The sequence below is a fragment of the Sebastes fasciatus genome, chromosome 16 (genome assembly GCF_043250625.1).
Source record: "Sebastes fasciatus isolate fSebFas1 chromosome 16, fSebFas1.pri, whole genome shotgun sequence".
In the NCBI taxonomy this organism is placed as follows: Eukaryota; Metazoa; Chordata; class Actinopteri; order Perciformes; family Sebastidae; genus Sebastes; species Sebastes fasciatus.
Genome location: NC_133810.1, coordinates 12,922,433 through 12,940,046, shown reverse-complemented (window position 1 = coordinate 12,940,046; position 17,614 = coordinate 12,922,433). Strand labels below are relative to the sequence as shown.

At 38.9% G+C, this 17,614-nt stretch overlaps 1 protein-coding gene across 1 annotated transcript in view; it reads left to right on the top strand.

Annotated features, from left to right (window-relative positions):
- Window positions 1-6,982, top strand: part of nsg2 (neuronal vesicle trafficking associated 2) — a 41,045-nt gene extending 34,063 nt beyond the window's left edge. Inside the window, exons 4-5 of the mRNA XM_074611325.1 lie at window positions 1,368-1,478; window positions 5,558-6,982. Coding sequence (XP_074467426.1) covers window positions 1,368-1,478; window positions 5,558-5,758 — 312 coding nt within the window. The 3' untranslated portion in view covers window positions 5,759-6,982. The remainder of the gene's footprint in view (window positions 1-1,367; window positions 1,479-5,557) is intronic.
- The last annotated feature ends 10,632 nt before the right edge of the window (window positions 6,983-17,614 follow it).

The window sequence follows — 17,614 nt, the reverse complement described above, 5'->3', positions numbered from 1 at the left end:
GATAAAATAGTCAAATTGAAGTCCAATGCAATGGCATTGTTGTGCATTTCATGAGACAAAACTCTCACATGTTAAAAAACAAAAACTTTGGTAGTTTGTGTTAAAACAATAACACATTATAATAAAGTCCTTGAGCAAGATGCTCAATTGCTCTTGATATAAGTACAGTATATGTAAGTTTCTTTGGACAAAGCTTAATGTAATGTCATGATATTAGTTCACTGAAATACTCAGGCTGGTCTCATACGCTGTTCATAGCTATATTTAATTTCACAGCGTTACAACACACCTATTCATAGCCCAGAGATAGCCAGTGCAGTGCAGAAAGTTAGCCTCTATACACTTATCATCCGATTTTTGATTGGATTAGTCTATAAAATATCCCAAAATAGGTAGAAATGTCATCACAATTTCCAACAGCCCTAAGTTACATCGTCAAATCACTCGTTTTGTCCAACCAAAACCCAAAAGACTGTATGCATAAAACGAGCAGAAATTGTGTTGCTGGACATTCAAAGGATGGCGAACGAAAAATGAGGAAAATATCATAATGAACCGTTGTATGAGAATATGTTGAAATACTCGATACACAAATTAATTAGGACCCAGTCCTAATGCAATAGATCTTTATGAAGACATAGCTTGTCATAATGAAGTCCTTTATATTAAGCTCACATCACATGACCAAATTTCCCCATCTGCATAACAGGAGGTGATATCTTTGAGGATTACAAGAAGATTTTGTGTAAGCTGAGTAAAGTCTGCTTTAGAGCGCTTTGATCTTTCACTTTTACAGAGCATTTGTAATTTAATGAGTAAAGTTTTTAAGCATATTAATTAAACCATTATTTATTTAGGAAACCTAATTAGAAGTTCATATTTGCACTTGGCTTCATATTTTTTTTTAACATGTCACAGGAGGAAATTCACAGGTCTAAATGATGGCCTGAATTTCATTCAGCTGCTTCAGTTTCAAGGTCCTGGTATTGTGCATGCTGGCTCACGGGCTCACTGTCATGGCTTACTGGGACGCTTGAACAGAACAGAGCCATTGTTAATGTTATTAGTAACACCGGTGCTTTTCCGGCTATGACAAATGTGTTGTGAAATAGAGTGTATTATGGTCTGGGTACAGTGTCACAACCTGAGTCATCCATCACGTAACTCAACAGAAACACCTTGCCTTGAGCAGCATCTTACTGTACCATTTATTATACACTCGCACTTGTGCACATACTCCGTCTTTCTCACTGTCTAACCCTAACCCTGCACCACATATATAAACCACACACTCACAATCCTGCTTTATTGCTCTGGCACACACACACACACACACACACACTAACCAGCGTTTGTCCTCCCCCCAGGTGACGATTCTGATCATCCTGGCCCTGGCCTTCCTCGCCTGCATCGTGTTCCTGGTGGTTTATAAAGCCTTCACCTACGACCACGCCTGCCCAGATGGATTCATTTACAAGGTAAGACCCATAAGCGGCCTGTATTTCATTTTTCAGCGTTACAACAACACACCTATTCACAGCCCAGAGATAGTCAGCTGGTTAACAGAGCAGCTGGAAAGTGCAGTTGGTAGAAAGTTATCCTCCACGGGATGAGTTAAGTGGAGCTGCAACTAATTATTATTTTCATTATTTAGACATTTTTAACCAGATTTTAATCAGATTGGATTAGTCTATAAAATATCCCTAAATAGGTAGAAATGTCCATCGTAATTTCCAACAGCCCTAGGTTACATATATATACATATATTATAAACTTAATAAAATACATTTTAATACAAATAAATAATAATAAAACATTCATTTTGGACCCGTCAATTTATTTAAATGATTAATTCACAGTTATAATCATTAAAAGTATATAATTATAATCAGGAAAAGCCATACTTTTATTCAGCACCTTTCGAAAGGCTCTGTGGATGTATTATCCTTTAAAAAGGATTCGTCTACATGAAAATGTTAATCAATATAACCTCTAAGCAAAATTTAGACATTTTGGCAAACGTGCTTATTTGCTTTTCTGGCGAAGACCAGTGAATATGAAGCTACAGGCTGGAGCCAGTTAGTTTATCTTAGTTTAGGGCAAAGACTGGAAACAGAGACAAAATTCACCAACCAACAACTCTGAAGCTCACTAATTAGAACATTATATCTCATTTGTATAATCCACACGAAAACCAAAGTATAAGCACATTCATTTTCTATATTACGAGGGGTTATGTGCTGGACTCTGTCTTGGCTGCATCCAGTAACTTCCTGGAGTCCCCACTTGTTGGCTGGTCTCTGCTCGCCAAGAACTAATCTGGCACATAACACCTTGTTAAACCACAACTTGTCCGTCTTACATTTCCGATTTTGTACAAATAAAGAAATATAAAATGTTAATTACTGAGCTTTAGACGTGCTGGAAGGGAGATTTTGTTACCTTTGAATAAAGCCAGGCCAGCTGTTTCCCCTTGTTTCCAGTCTTTATGCTAAGTTAACCGGCTGCTGGCTGTATTAGATATGAAAGTGGTATCAATGTTCTCGAAGCAAATAAACACATTTTCCAAAACTGTCGAACTATTCCTTTAAGTAATTGACCAATCAACTATTCCTTTCAGCACTAGAGTTATATATCCTCGCAGCGCAAGCGCGAGGCACTGAATCCTCTCTGCCCTTCACTATCTTCTTCTCTACTTTCCTTCCTATCTAAATAAAGAATTAAAGGGGAAAGCACCGCCCAGTGTCCTATATTGTAGAGAAAAAACAACAACCCCCACCCCTTTTTTGACTCATTTCTGTGGTCATGATACAAGACGAGGCTAACAATGCTCATCGGACAGGCAATCATCAATCAATGATATCAGAGATTTTGTTCAAACCAGTATAATCAAGTGTAATTTGAAGCTTTTGTTCCTTCACACAGAAGCCGAAGAAAGAGACTCCATTGAGACCGCTCTCGTATGTCATTATCCGTGTCGACTATTAGATGAAAATTAGACTCGCTGACGATAGTTATCACATTATTATCGCTAACCCCCGTTTTATATGGCTGAGGTCGTAAAAGAAAATGGCTCGACAATCTGCTGTCCAGATATGTACAGTATTGGTGTTGAAAGTTTTAAACTTTACTGTATGTGATGCTGGCAGCCTCTCGTCTCCTCTCCTCTCCTCTCCAGTACTTATAGATTTCCACTTCACTGCACTTATAACACAAGTTCCTCTGTACTTTGTGAGAGGTCACCTTGGAAGTCTGTGTCTCTGGACAGATCTGGTCTTTAAGGTGGAATAAATCTAGTTTCAGGCCCACAGCCTCTGCAGGGGCTCTGCCTGCCGTCTGCAGAGGTATTATTATTAGCAGAGTCACATGCATGTTCACCGGGTGCAAACACTTGCACGCGCTCACACAATATGGCAACTGCACACAAGGTTGTAGATGTATATACTCTCAAGCACAATGCTCCACAGACTCAAAATACACTAATATACACATGCATTGCATAACAGTATTAAAGCCAGTGAATCCCCTTCCACTCTATATGTTCCTGCTGTAATATTAGATTCAGTTATGTAAATGGCTTCTTCTATCTCCTTCCCTTAATGAAAACAGAAACGTATAACCATCTGAATTTCTTGTGAGACATTTTTGGTTGGTTTTGATCATTATGTTGCATCACTGATAAAAATTAATTCTTATGTTTTCTTTCTCTGCTGCCAAAAAATGTTTTGTTTTTCCAATGCCCATTCCACTGGGAACCACAAAGTATAGTTTTTAGTACTTTTTTAAATACAGAAGCTATTTGATTGACTGATTTGGACCCTGAGAGGACCTCGACAACAAGCAGCTGCATTATTTTATCTGATTTTATTCCCCCAGAAACAAGATGAATATGTAATTATGCAAAGATATCTTCTTTAAAATATGCACACCACAACTACAGACTTGTAAATGAAATTTTAGATAGATTTTTCAAATCATTCAGCCCTATGAAATGGTTCCGTTTGATTTTATTTTGACCAGAGGCTTGTACTACGAAGCAAGTTTAACAATCTCAGGGTGTCTTTTCGTTATCTGGCTTAACTAACCCTAACAGCCGCGACCCCGCTAAACGGTCCTACTACGACGGTGGTTATCAACTCGGGTTATGAGCGCGTTCACATAAAAGGAGCGGTGTTTGCAGCACATGACCAATCACAAACATAGACAAGTCTACTGTCAGCAGAACAGCACATTTTACAAAGGAAAAGCAAACTATAATATTAGGCAAATACGAGGAAGTTGAAGCTGCCAAATGCAGGAAGGACAGCTGGCAAAAGAAAAAAATTGCAGATGTGTGAATGCGTAAATTAACAGATTTATTAATTTAACAGAATACTCAAAAGTTGGATAGATACTTCTAGACGGGGCAGTGATATTATAAAAAGTTTGACTATGATTATTGCAGCTTTCTTTCAGCCATGTCCCCGAATCCAGTGGTGTGAAACGGACTTGAGAGCAAGTAAAAAAATAAATATAAAAACATAATTCAAAGCGGTAAGCACCCACAGCATACAGCCAGCTGTCCTTCCTGCATTTGTCAGTTTAAACTGTGTAGCTTTTAGTCTGGATTATGACTTAAACTTCTTCTTATTTCTGTAATATCATCATACGATCTGCACCGAGCAGGAGGTGCTTTTATACAAGTTGATCTCTTATCTGGAGCATAACCTGCTCCGTAGCAGGTCAGGTGTTCAGCATAAGTTACCATAAGAAGTTAACCACCGTCGTAGGACTGAAACCCTGAAGGGTTAACCCTGAAGTGACCTCGCTAAACCCAAATCCTGCTCCGTAGTACAGCCTTCAGGGAATTGTCCCACCTTGATAACTTAGATCAGGGGTCAGCAACCTTTACTATCAAAAGAGCCATTTTAGGCAAAATATAAAAAAGAAATCTGTCTGGAGGCGCAAAACATTTAAGCATTGTGATGAAGGTAACACAGTTTATAGTCTAAGTATATAGTATATAAGTCTAATGCAGTGAGGGCCAAAGTGCAAATGTACTACATAGTATTAGGGCCTCATTGTGAGGGAAAAAAACCTGGAGATTTTCAGAATAAAGTCATAATTTTACGAGAAAAAAGTCGTAATATTACGAGAATAAAGTCATAACTTTACGAGAAAAAAAACACAAAAAACACGTAAAATGACTACTTTATAATATTATGACTTTATTCTCATAATACTATGACTTTTTATCTCTTAAATTTATTACTTTATTTTCGTGATATTATGACTTTATTCTCCAAACCCCGATTTTTTTCCCCCCTCAATGTGGCCCTAATAATCCGTCGAAACATAGACCTACAACAATGATAAATAAAAATGAAAATGTAAAACAAAAAACAGTTATTCATTTCCATTTTTAAAAATCCACAGGGAGATGAGCTAAAGAGCTGCATGTGGCTCCAGAGCCGCAGGTTGCTTAGAGACCCCTGACTTAGATGCTCCATGTGGCGCTTTAACAGTGAATCACTTGCTGCATGTTCTGAACCTCACTGCTCTTCCTCTCCCCCAACAGCACAAGCGGTGTATCCCAGCCTCTCTGGAGGCCTACTACGCTGCCCAGGATGCCAACTCGAGGGGCCGTTTCTACACAGTGATCAGCCACTACAGCATGGCCAAGCAGACCACCTCGCACTCCGTCTCCCCCTGGCTGCCTGGAGGGGCGGCGGGGCAGCAGCAGCACGACGCCAAACCCCCGAGCGGCGAGGGCCACTGAGTTAGAAGGGGGTGTCGTAAACACACAGCAGACATGAAGAAACACAGACACAGGCAGATATAGACACACACACACACAGGTGAATATTTAAAGATATAGACAAAAAGAGACGCACAACAGCTACATATACAGTAACGCCAGTATAGAGTGAAAACATGCATGCAGACATAAAATCACACGCTAGGTCATATTTGCTCTCTTGGGATTATCATCGTCTGCTGATACACACTCACACATACAAACACACACACACACACACACACAGCCTGCTCTCTCGTCACCATGTTTTTAATCCCTTCCTCTAATTTATTATTTATTGACTGTCTTGATATTTTTTACTGTAACGTATGGATGATTTGTATGTGATTATCTTTGTACAAAAGGCACGAGTCAATGCTGAATTTCACGCTTCCTCTTTGTGAGATTCTCCGAAGTTTGAAGTCTTATTTTTTTTTCTTCAAGTGTGTATACTGTAGTTAATGTATATTCATTCAACGCCCCCTTTTTTCTTTCTTGTCCAAACATCGTAACCTCAAACACCTCATATTCCAACCCGAAAAAAATGTCAGTATGGTCTTGTATTGCTGTATCACATTTTTAAAACACAAAAATTTCAGCTGATGAAGTTTTGACGCCATGTCTCCACATCCACAACACACGTCCTGAGAGTTGATTGAATGAAATGTTCCATCATGGCTGTTTGATAGCTCCTATACAGTGACATTTCAATGTGCTGTGCTATACATTTGAAACCCTGAAACCCCCCAGTGACCCAAGCTGTACATACAACCATGCGCCAAGGCTAGTTTTTTGTGTGTATGCATTGTAGTAGCTTTTACTAGGAGGTTTTTATTTTTGTTTTTTACAGACCTACAATTCCTTCGTGCGAGTTACTTAACATATTGCTTCAGTCTTGTAGCTCCATTAAACACAATGTTGTAGATGGGGAAAGGAAATACCGTGCATATCACCGTCTCTGGCCCAAACTGTTCCTTTTCCGCTGTGTTTCGTTAATCGATGGGCTTCTTCAACTGCAGCCGAGTTTTGTTCCTGTACCGTTATTTTTTCATTTTGTAAACGTTGGATCTGTTGTCAAGAGCGCTTTTATGAGATATCGTGATGTTGTTAGTTGATATGTAGCGAAACCTGGTGTAATTTATCAGTGTGCATCCTTGTCCCTCTTCTCTTGGTTTGAATTCTAAATAAAACAAGCTGTGACCTGTACCGAGTGTGTCTGTCAGTCCCGCTTACCGCTGTGTCTCTTTAGTGCTCACACGGCGCCTAATGCAGCCCCGAGTCAGTGCAGTGTGAATGACACATGAAGGCTTTTCATGCAGCACATTATATTATTCAGATCATCATACATACTACATTAGATATGTATTCTACTGACCTTGTATAGGACTTCCATAGGGCTGCAGAGAGATTTGTTGGCTGTAATTATGAGTATATGTGATTGACAGCAAAAAGCACCAGAAGAATACCTGTATCTGTAATGGCTAATGGATATATTATTCAACTACAGAGCCCTCTGTGAGTGGCACTAACATCAGTGTCTTCAGTGAGTGACATCTATAGCTGGCTTTTCTAATTAGAGGCTTGTATTCTAATGAATCCGTCAGCTGTCTGTGTTTTTCCCCACTGAGGAGTGAAACGCCTGCTGAATGCAACTGAGCTTTAAGAGAAAGAGAGAAGAAAACACAACGAGGAGACAAAGATAAAACAATGAAATGTCCAGGAAATGGCTTAAAATAGCAATAAGTATGTTGAGAATCTCCCATGAATGATGCGGGCACCACATGAGTCAATCGGTAAGAGGAGACGCACACCATCCTGCCATAACAGTGTAACAGTAATACTAAATATTTTAAGATTTCGACCTTGTGTTGAAGCATTTCAATCAGTCCCAGCAGTGTTACTGAATGAAATGCCAGAAAATAAAAATGCATCATCAGTAGTGTCTGCAATGTAAGACTTAAATAAAAGGCAAATCGGTGTCATTTATATCTCCAAGTAGCAGCAATAATATATACAAATACGGCCGTTGGAGTGATTTTAGGAGTGTTCCACATCTTCATAACGTACAGCGAGCAGGCAAACTTTGCTGAATGGTGCGCGAAAATTGTCCAGATGTACTACGAGCGATTACATAAAGAGAGTGCTGTTGATTTATGTCTGTTACTGTCAGCGTCAATTTTGATCAATGAAAAAATGGAGTAGGTGAATGAACCTTTGCGTGCGACACGTCGCTCTGCCTGGTCGCTGACACACGGAGCAGGTTAGGACATCTTTATTGAGAAAAACTGAACAAATCTGACGTTTGCTCGTTCACATCGCGTCAAGTTGGTTTACCGCAACTCGCGAATATTCACCCTTAAAGCCAATAGGAGTACTCCTTCCGGACTTTTCTCCAAGCCCTCTTCTGTTTCGTTCTGTCTCTGTACAGTACTGATGTTGAGTCATAGAGCTCAGCACAGACGGCGATAATAAGTGTGTCCTCCATTTCTGATTCTCGTGATGTCAGGAGAATCTCAACTGATAAGCTGATAGGCTTTTACGACACAATGTCGCAAATTTTTTGCTCAAGTTTTGCGTCTGTTCGCGTCTTTGCATTGACTTTGTATGTAATCGCGCCGTGTGAAAATCCCGCTTCGCATTTGGTCTGAACACACCTTAAGAGTGTGGCTCTCTGCCAGCATCAGCATGCTACTGTAACATGCTCAAAATGAAAAATGCCAACACGCTGATGTTAAGCGGGTATCATTTTTACCATGTTCCCCATCTTAGTTCATCATAACATGATATCATATGCTAATTAGCACTGAACACAAAATACAGCCAAGGCTGATAGGAATGTCAACCAAAAGTATTGGACATTCGCATTTTCAAGATTCAATCATTTATTACCATGTTAATGAAAATCAATGAATTAATTGGAATTTGTCTTGCTGTGCACATGGGTAGACAAAAACAAAACTACAAATACACTTTGACAATTTTGACTTAATGATGGCTCTAGATAGAAGCAAAGTTAAGGGATCACCAAAGTTGTTACAGTTCATGCCGAGGACAACCTGAATGTGAGTACCAGATTTCATACCAATCCATCTCATAGCGGTCGAGTCATTTCATTCCGGCCCAAAGTGGTGGACCAACTGACAGACCATGATTGCCATCCCTGTTGCCATGCCACGAGCAAAAAGCTTACTACTGTTAACTTGTTCAGCTACAACTGACACTTAAATATTAAGAACTGATCATACGGTTTTCTTGGTGTTTGCTGTTTTCTTTACTCCCACGTGGAAACACAACAGAACCGACTCAAAGTCTGCACGAATTTGGACAGATGGTTGCAGATGCTTACGCAACACGAACACAACGCTGACATGTTGTGAATTGAGGTGGCAGGTGAACAGCAGCAGCTGGTGACTTCATATGGGCAAGAAAAGGTACACAGTTGTCTTATTTCCTTCAAGGGCTGCAAAGGTCAAGCAACAAAAAAGACCAAGGTGACATCAGCAATGACTAAACTAAGAAGAATTAAAAGTATATCTAAAGATATATAAAAAAAAGACATCACTTGCGATATGCTCATTCCATTTTGACACAAAACGATAATACCATGCATGATTTTTGAAGCTCACTGATTTTAGCAGAACTGCTTAATGTAAGATCCATTTCCTCTCTTCACACGGCGGAAGCATACAATCCTCACCAGACTCATTAGACCATTAATTTAAAAGACCTTATGGCCCTGATTACTTACTAGGGACAATTGGCAATCAGATATGAGATGAACTGTGGCTTAATCCTCTCTCTGACTCTCTAATTATAATGGCAAATAGCTTCCAGTGGTATAATTCATGCTAAATTCCTGGCAGTGCAGGATATTAGGTATTGATGTGAAGAAGGACTGATTGTTGCAGACAGGTCATTGGTGTTTTCTCAAAGTCGAGAGGGATGTTGGAGGAAGGAGGGAGGGGGAAGTCGAAGAAGAGGGGGGGGGGAGAAGACGAAAGAAAGAAGAAAGGCTCTGTGTTGATTGGCACGGAGGGAAATTAGGCCTGACATGTGGAAATGAACAGCAATATATGTCCACCCAGTCGTCTCCACACACAGGAAAAGATCCGATGGGCTTGAATCTTCCCTGATGATTTGGAGGTGCTGATGTGTTTGTATCAGTGGCGGTTGGTAACTCCAAAAATTGGGGAGGACAGGAGGAAAACCAATGTATATGGCGTCATGTTATTTTACACTATGGCTACTAAACTAAAGAACATAATTCAGAATCAGTATACAGGGAATAGTAGCCAACTAGAACAATAACAAAAGAGCCAGGGGTATATCAAACTAGACAAAAATATCATAAAACATATACAGCTATTAAGTGTCTTGAAGAAACAACAAAATTAGGTATTTTTATTGTTACATTTTATATTAATGATTAAAAGACTTTGCCAACATAAACGTCCGTAAACGAGATTGACACAACGTGTATTCATTTATAAACGTGCGACAATGTCGAAAGAAAAATACAGACTTGGTGTGCAAAGGCCTTTACTCCGAGTCCGTCAAACAGTCCAATCTTCCCCCAAGACCCATCTCTTTATGACTGCTTTTTAGCCTCCCCAGTTATTAATATGACATGATGGCTTTATTTTTCTCAGTTTATTTATTTACTCTAATTATCTAATTGTATTTTGAAAATTTCTCTGCAAAACGTTTGCTTTTAAATATGCTCTATAAATATTGACAGAAAAACAAACTGAAGATGAATTTAAAATACTAAAAGGAACAGCCTCGTGTTTTTCCTCTGACGGCCCCGTCCTCCCTCCTGTCTCTCTTTTCCTATACACCCACACACACATCCAAAAACACATCATGCACTCAAACATATACACACATATGGCCATCTGTGTAATTTATCCTCCACACCTCCATCTCTCCCGTCAGCCATCTCCCCTGCTGTCAGAGAAAGGCTGTTTCTCAGCAGTTGGTCCTCTGAGGTGTAGAGGAGGAAAATAGAAGGAAAGAGAAGGAGAAAAATAACAGTGGAGAGGGACAGACCCGCAGGGAATCAGAAGAGGAGGAGAGGAGTCAGGTAAGCCATCAGGAGTTTCATCAAAGCTGCACTAGACAGACATGCACATTGGTAGATACTGACAGTTTTGTATTCTGTGTTAAAGTTTGATTTGTTACTTGTTGTGTTTAGTTTTTCCTGTCAATGTACATACACGATAAAAAAGAATTTGATATAAGCTGAAAGGACAATTGTTGTTTCTCTCCTACTGTAGGGTCTGAGATGGCAGCTCCACTTTAATGTCGGATGTGTTTTTACATAAATGTAGTGCCGTTCTAAAGCTACAAAGTAAAGTAAAACAAATAAATAAAACCACGCGACCTTCCACATGTCTCTTTTATAATTCAAAGTTTCATATTGCCTTTAATGATGAAAAAGCACTGTGCTGCTTTAGCTACGATACTTGGCTACAAAAACACCTGCTTTGATAATGATGAAATCTCGGAATGACCTGAGTGTTCACTTAGAGTTACATCTTTTTCCCCAGCGGGTCAGATACATTTCTATACTACAAAATATAAAAAAAACAACGATATCAAACAGTAATTTCCTAGAACAGAACCATATATTATTTTCCATCCGAATCACAAATACACTTTATGCACTATGGATTACACACTGGTGAGTCACTTCAAAACACAAAACAATGAGTCAGGATCTGATTTCTTTTTCAGAAAAGCTTGTTTATAAATTAGTTTGCAACATCATTCTCCTGTAACAACACCAAAATTAAAATTGTTTGTCATGCATGACCCTCCAAAAAACAACCCCGTGTGATCATGGTTAAAAGAAAGTTGACTGTTAGGAGACAGGATGTGAAGTCGCTTGTGTCAAAGTCTGGCACTTTGTATGCTCCAACCCTCCACCCCAGCCTGCTCCCTAAGAGACTTTGCAGTGCTATAACTTCACATTACTTCTGCCTTTGCCTCCGAGAGGAATATCGTGATCACAAAAGAACCTAACCAGGTTGTTTTAAGCATTTGAACAGCTAATTTGTAAGCTTGTTAACGCAGAACGGAATGATGTACTCCAAGCTGCTCGGGAAATAATGCATATCGACATCCCACAAGACCCAAGACTTGTATGTATGTATTATACTGAATTGGTTAAAGCTGAACGTCCCCACCTATAAATTATGGCTACATAAACTAAGGGACATATATGAAATGGAACGAATAACTCACTCACTGAGGCTTCAAAGACCCAAATTCATAAGGAGATGGAGTCCAGCCATGACATTACTAACACAATAAATGTAGGTATCCCATACTTGCCAACCTTGAGACATTAAAGTGGGGAGTCTGGGGGTCCTTCCCCATAAAAAAAATGCGTTTTCAGATAATTTGTTTCCTGCATTACTTTAAAAGAACAAAAAGAACAAAATAATAAGTACGTTGCAACAGCATTTCTATATTAAACTTTTAATTTTACCTTTAATTCTCAGGAAAGAAAACTGAATATTTCGCCCCTCTGGCGTAAACTTGTTTGAATCTCTAGCATGAACTATTATTCATCAGTTTTTATTAATTTTTTGCCCCCTGCTTGAGTATTTATGTCTCTTAATGCTCTCCATTTCCCTCTCCTTCTCTCACTCACCGAAGGCCCTATCTTTGAGAAATGTACAGCCGGCGGTCTGAACCAATCAGGCATTAACAGAAACCAACAAGGTTTAGTGTCATGGTCACTTTGGTGATGGACAGACTGACTCTTGTGATCACAACTGATGGTAACTATAACCTGCAGCTACAGATGTTTCTCACACCACACCACCCTTTACCTCTCACTGGTGTGCTGGTCTGCCTGCTTGACTACTGATGATGTCAGTGAGCCGGCCGCAATATGCTCAAGAAAACATACAGTACTTAAAAAGAGAATAAAATATTGAAGATAATTTGCATTAAAAAAAAAGGGTTTCTCTAAATTAACATTATAGGTGATGCACTAGTGTGTGTGTGTTTTAATAATGTATTTTAAAGGACTTTAAAATCTCACAGGAACTATTTAGTTACGCCTTGTAAAATGGTGCCTCATTTTAATTCATTACAAGAGTCCCTGGGCTTTTCAAATGGACTCTCTCTCTCTCTTTCTCTCTCTGTGTGTGTGTGTGTGTGTGTAACTAAAAGCTGAATTCAAATAATCTACAATTCAGCAACAAAATATACCCTGAATATGGTTATGGTATATCTATCATATTTAAAAGTACTCCGTCATAATGAAAGTGTAGTTTGTTAAGTTTAATCTGCATAGAAATGTTTAAATGTTAATGTACCTAAGTGCGTGTGTCCCTGTGAGTGTGTTCGTACTTTGTTCTGGCCTAGTTTCTCCTACCCATTTAGGGGGGATGTCAGTTAAGTCCACAAACCCTTACTGCAGCTGCGGCGCTCCCGCTGAGTTTGGTACATATAATATTCAAAATACGGAACACGGTTCAATTATTTAGAAAAAAATGTCTGGGTTAAGGGATGCAAGTCTCGCCTCTTAGGGAGCGGCTTCAGAGCATAATAATCTGTCTGTGGTATTTGTTATTGTAATAAACGGAAAATATGGCTCAACAGTGAACTGGGTTTTTATTATTTGATATTATTTCATGAAAGAAAACTCATTAGGTCATAGGACTGCAAAAAAAGTCGTCATGCCTACTTTGTTTTTCTTAAATACCTTAAATCTGTAGACACACACAGACACACTGACTGAAAGCACATTCAGAAACACATTGACATTCAGACAGTCAAACACACACACAGAGAGAAAACCACACTTTCTGGTCTTTGTGTAGTCTGTGGAGCTTATTTGCAACACATCCCTGTCTGCTCGCCAGTCCCAGTGAAACTGGGGCAATGGGATAATCCCTGGTCAGATGTCAGTCATATTTAGGAGTGGATGCCAAGACACTGTGTGCTGCAGACAGCAAACTGTGCTCTGTGAGAGCAGGGATTACTAAATTGCTAAGAGATGACGTTAAATACCAGCTTGGGTGCATTTCATGTGCACTTGCTGGTTACAAGCGTGTTCATTTGATGACTCATGTTTCTTTTAAAGGGGCTGAACCTGCTAACATGGGCAGGATACTGTTTAATTGTAGTCCCCTGACCAAAACGACGTTTATTCAAGTGTGCTATTAGTACACTTCCTTTAAACTTAAAATAAGAGGATACTTTCAGTTTACTTTTTATTTACTTATCAGAGTTATACTTAACACAATTATACTTTAGTATACTTGGCTTATGCTTACTTTTTAACCTATTAGAGGGTGTGAAAGTTTGAAAACTCTATGTTTTGATATTAATTTACTTTAAATCGTCTAAAAGTTTTGAAGAATTTTTTTTGCATTCTCCGTTCACATTGGAGGCATGTGAGAATTTTTTATTTTTTTTTACTGTAGTACTGAGTATGATTAGGTCTTTTTGAAAACAGGAAAGGATGATAGAAGTTGTGCAGGAATCTTCACATTAGAGCAGTTTGACTTACATGATGCATGATGATTTACAGTTCAATGAATACCAGATTTAATCCCTAGAAAATTGGCAACTCCATTTAAATATGAAGGACACATTAAACTAAAACATTAAAACAGAGATATTCAATTATACAGTGACGGGAAAAGCAGAAACTGTTCATGTTTGAGAACTTGGAACCAGCAAATATTATGCTATGTTGCTTAAAGAACTACTTCAACAATTAATCCATTCACTAAATGGAGTATTAATGGATGTAATTTTGTGCTGGCTTCAACTCATTGGATTAATTATGGTGTTTATTGTTCACTCGGCAACTATAATAAATCTAAATCTTTGCTTAGTCATAATCAGTTTGGTCTCAACAAAGCTGTTTTCTTGAGATTTTAATTACGCCACATTACCATGGGACTAAATCACGACTCTTGCTCCGGTCTTGGCCTTGTGCTCATTAAAAGTCCGATCGAGCGGTGTTCATTCTGAGTTAATATTCACAACTTTCTTCAACTCTCATCTGTCATCTATTCTTCTCTTTTCCCTTCACTTCCCTCTCTAATTATCCTGTAATTGGGCCTTCATTCATTCACCAGCATATCTGTCTCATCACATCGTCACCTGGCAATGAAACCTGATCGGAAGGACAGACAGAAATAGCCAGGTGTGTCATCTCTTCCCTACTGATTTGCTGCTGATAATAATGCATTCAACTAGTCTGTTTGAAAAGAAAACTCTCTTTCTATATGTGGGTTGTGCTTTAGAAACAGCAGCGACCACATTTTCCACTTGCAGAAAACAGGGATCAATTCAGTGGGAAGAGGATGCCAGAAGGAATTTGGAGAATAAAACATGTGGAGCAAAAGAGAGCAAAAAGGAAAGTGTGGTGAGTCATAGAAACACAAAGAGTAACCACAGAGGAAGCAAGATAATTACAGTGAGAAGGCACTCTACTTTTAGCCAAATAAAAGCAGAAAGGAGAGGGCGATCTGATCACTTGTTGATGAGGAAACGTTTTCTCCTACGCACTAAGCTAATGAGTTTGTTTTCTATACCCGGGAGGACGGAAAAAAAGACTGCAGAGGTGCATAGATGTGTAGATATGCTTTCATATAATGTATATGTGCGCAGGTATTCGACCACCGAGAGATTCAGGTGTGTTCACAGACTGCATAAAAGAAGTGGAGGTATAGTGACCGTATTTGGATGAGAGGGTGGAGCTAGGGAGGGATTTGCATTGCGCCGCCTCTATCATGATTGACAGGTCACCGTGGTAGCGACCTGTCAATCACAAGGTAGCCACACCCTAAAGCATTCCCTGCTTTATGGTCTATTTGACTCTAAATGGGACCATAATTTACTAAAGTAACATCATGCTGTATTGAAGAAGACTTGAAACTAGCAATTGAGACCATAAACTCATGTTTACAATGTTTACTGAGGTAATAAATCAAGTGAGAAGTAGGGTCATTTTCTCATAGACTTCTATACAATCAGACTTCTTTTTGCAACCAGAGGAGTCGCCCCCTGCTGGTTATTAGAAAGAATGCAAGTTTAAGACACATTAGCATTGGCTTCAATTTTCAGACCCGGAGGTTGTCTTTATGTTGTTGCTTGGTTATTTTCTATAAATAAAAAAGCACACAGCAGGAGTTTAAAGGGGAACTCCACTGATTTTAAACGTCAAAGTCTGTTTACAGGTCTTGGGGAGAGCTATAACATATGTGACAAATATATTGTTCAAAGCCTTTGCGGCTCCATAGGGAGCTCATGTGTGAAGTTTGATAAATTGCCTCGAGTGATGTCACCTGAGTGTCTGCTGGGTCTGAAGACTACAAGTTTGAAAATAAAAAAAGAATCTGTGGGTGCGGAGTTAGAAAGAAATGAGATCACCAGCACCACTCATCTGTGCTTGAGGCTATAGCCGCTCGAGGCTACGGTAATAATGGTCAGATAAATAAAAACAGTAAACCTGTTTCACAATCAAATAGAGAGCAAAGGTGGAATATCTCAATTCAGGTAAAATCTTTAAATTGTAATTTCTTTACAAAAAGCTTTAGCCATAAACACTTTCCAGTGTTGTTGTTCATGTAAGGAGGGGAAAAAGGCAAATAAATGGCAAGTTGAAGTAACTCGCACAGAGACCTCATACGACTAAGCGCCTGAGGGGAGACCACAGAGTTCTCCTGAAGTCGGCAGTTGCTATTTTCAAATACCCCGCTGAGATTTGACATAGTGACTACCACAGGTGCAGAATGGGATAAAAATATTTTAAAAAACAAAACAATAAATAAACTATAACCAGGTTGCAGATATTCTGCCCACTGCCTCAGCCTTCTCTCTATATATTTTTGAGAATTTAGGTAAAGTGTAGGTGGTATAATGCTGCCTTCAAGTGTTCTAGTTGTTATTTTATGTATTTTGTGTCAGTATCATTGTACAAGTACTTCTGGTTTTACAGTGTGTGTGTAATGGACATGATTCAGTATGTAAAGATCAATCTGTAAATCCATTGTTGGTAATATTGAATTGGTTAACAAATTGCAGATCATAAAAAAGACAGTTAATCAGCCCTTTCAGGATGAATGAAAAAGACACTTTGTTCATAGAATAAAGGCAAAATGTGCATCTGGAATGTAATTAGCATATAAATGGCTTTCACATTTACATTGAGGAGAAAAAATAATCAAGATGCTTTCATCGTGTAACAAAAATAATGAAGCCATTTCATTAAAGCCCAGCAGGCTCTGATGAAAATGAACTGTGACAAAATTAACACCTCAGACACCCGGTTATCAGTATATTCACACCTAACGAGAGAAAACATTTGCATTTACCTCACAATAATATAGAGTAAATTAATGACACATATCACTTCTAGCATTATCATTTTCACCACATTGTAGACCTAAACAGATACTAAACATTACCAGACTATTACAATGTTTTTCTCTTTGTGAAATCATTTAATTCAGATTGAAAGTCCCACATGAATACAGCATTACTACTGTAGCTTAATCACTTTGAACAGAGCTGCCATTTCTGATACTGCTGTTGTTTGAGCGCTACTAAATATATCAAATAATTTGTGGCATTTAATCACATCGGCCTCGAGGGACTCTGCACTTTCTTTTCCTTTTGGTCCACTTGCTTCATTTGTTAAGTAAGGCTAATTGTACTCAGCAGAAAAATGCCTACACATGCAACACACAAACACTTCAGTGTCACTTCAACAACAGGAAAAGCTGGACTTTAACTGCGTTAATGATTATTGATTATTGCAGAAATACTGTATGTCGTGTCCCATATATGGTGAAGGTGTTACCG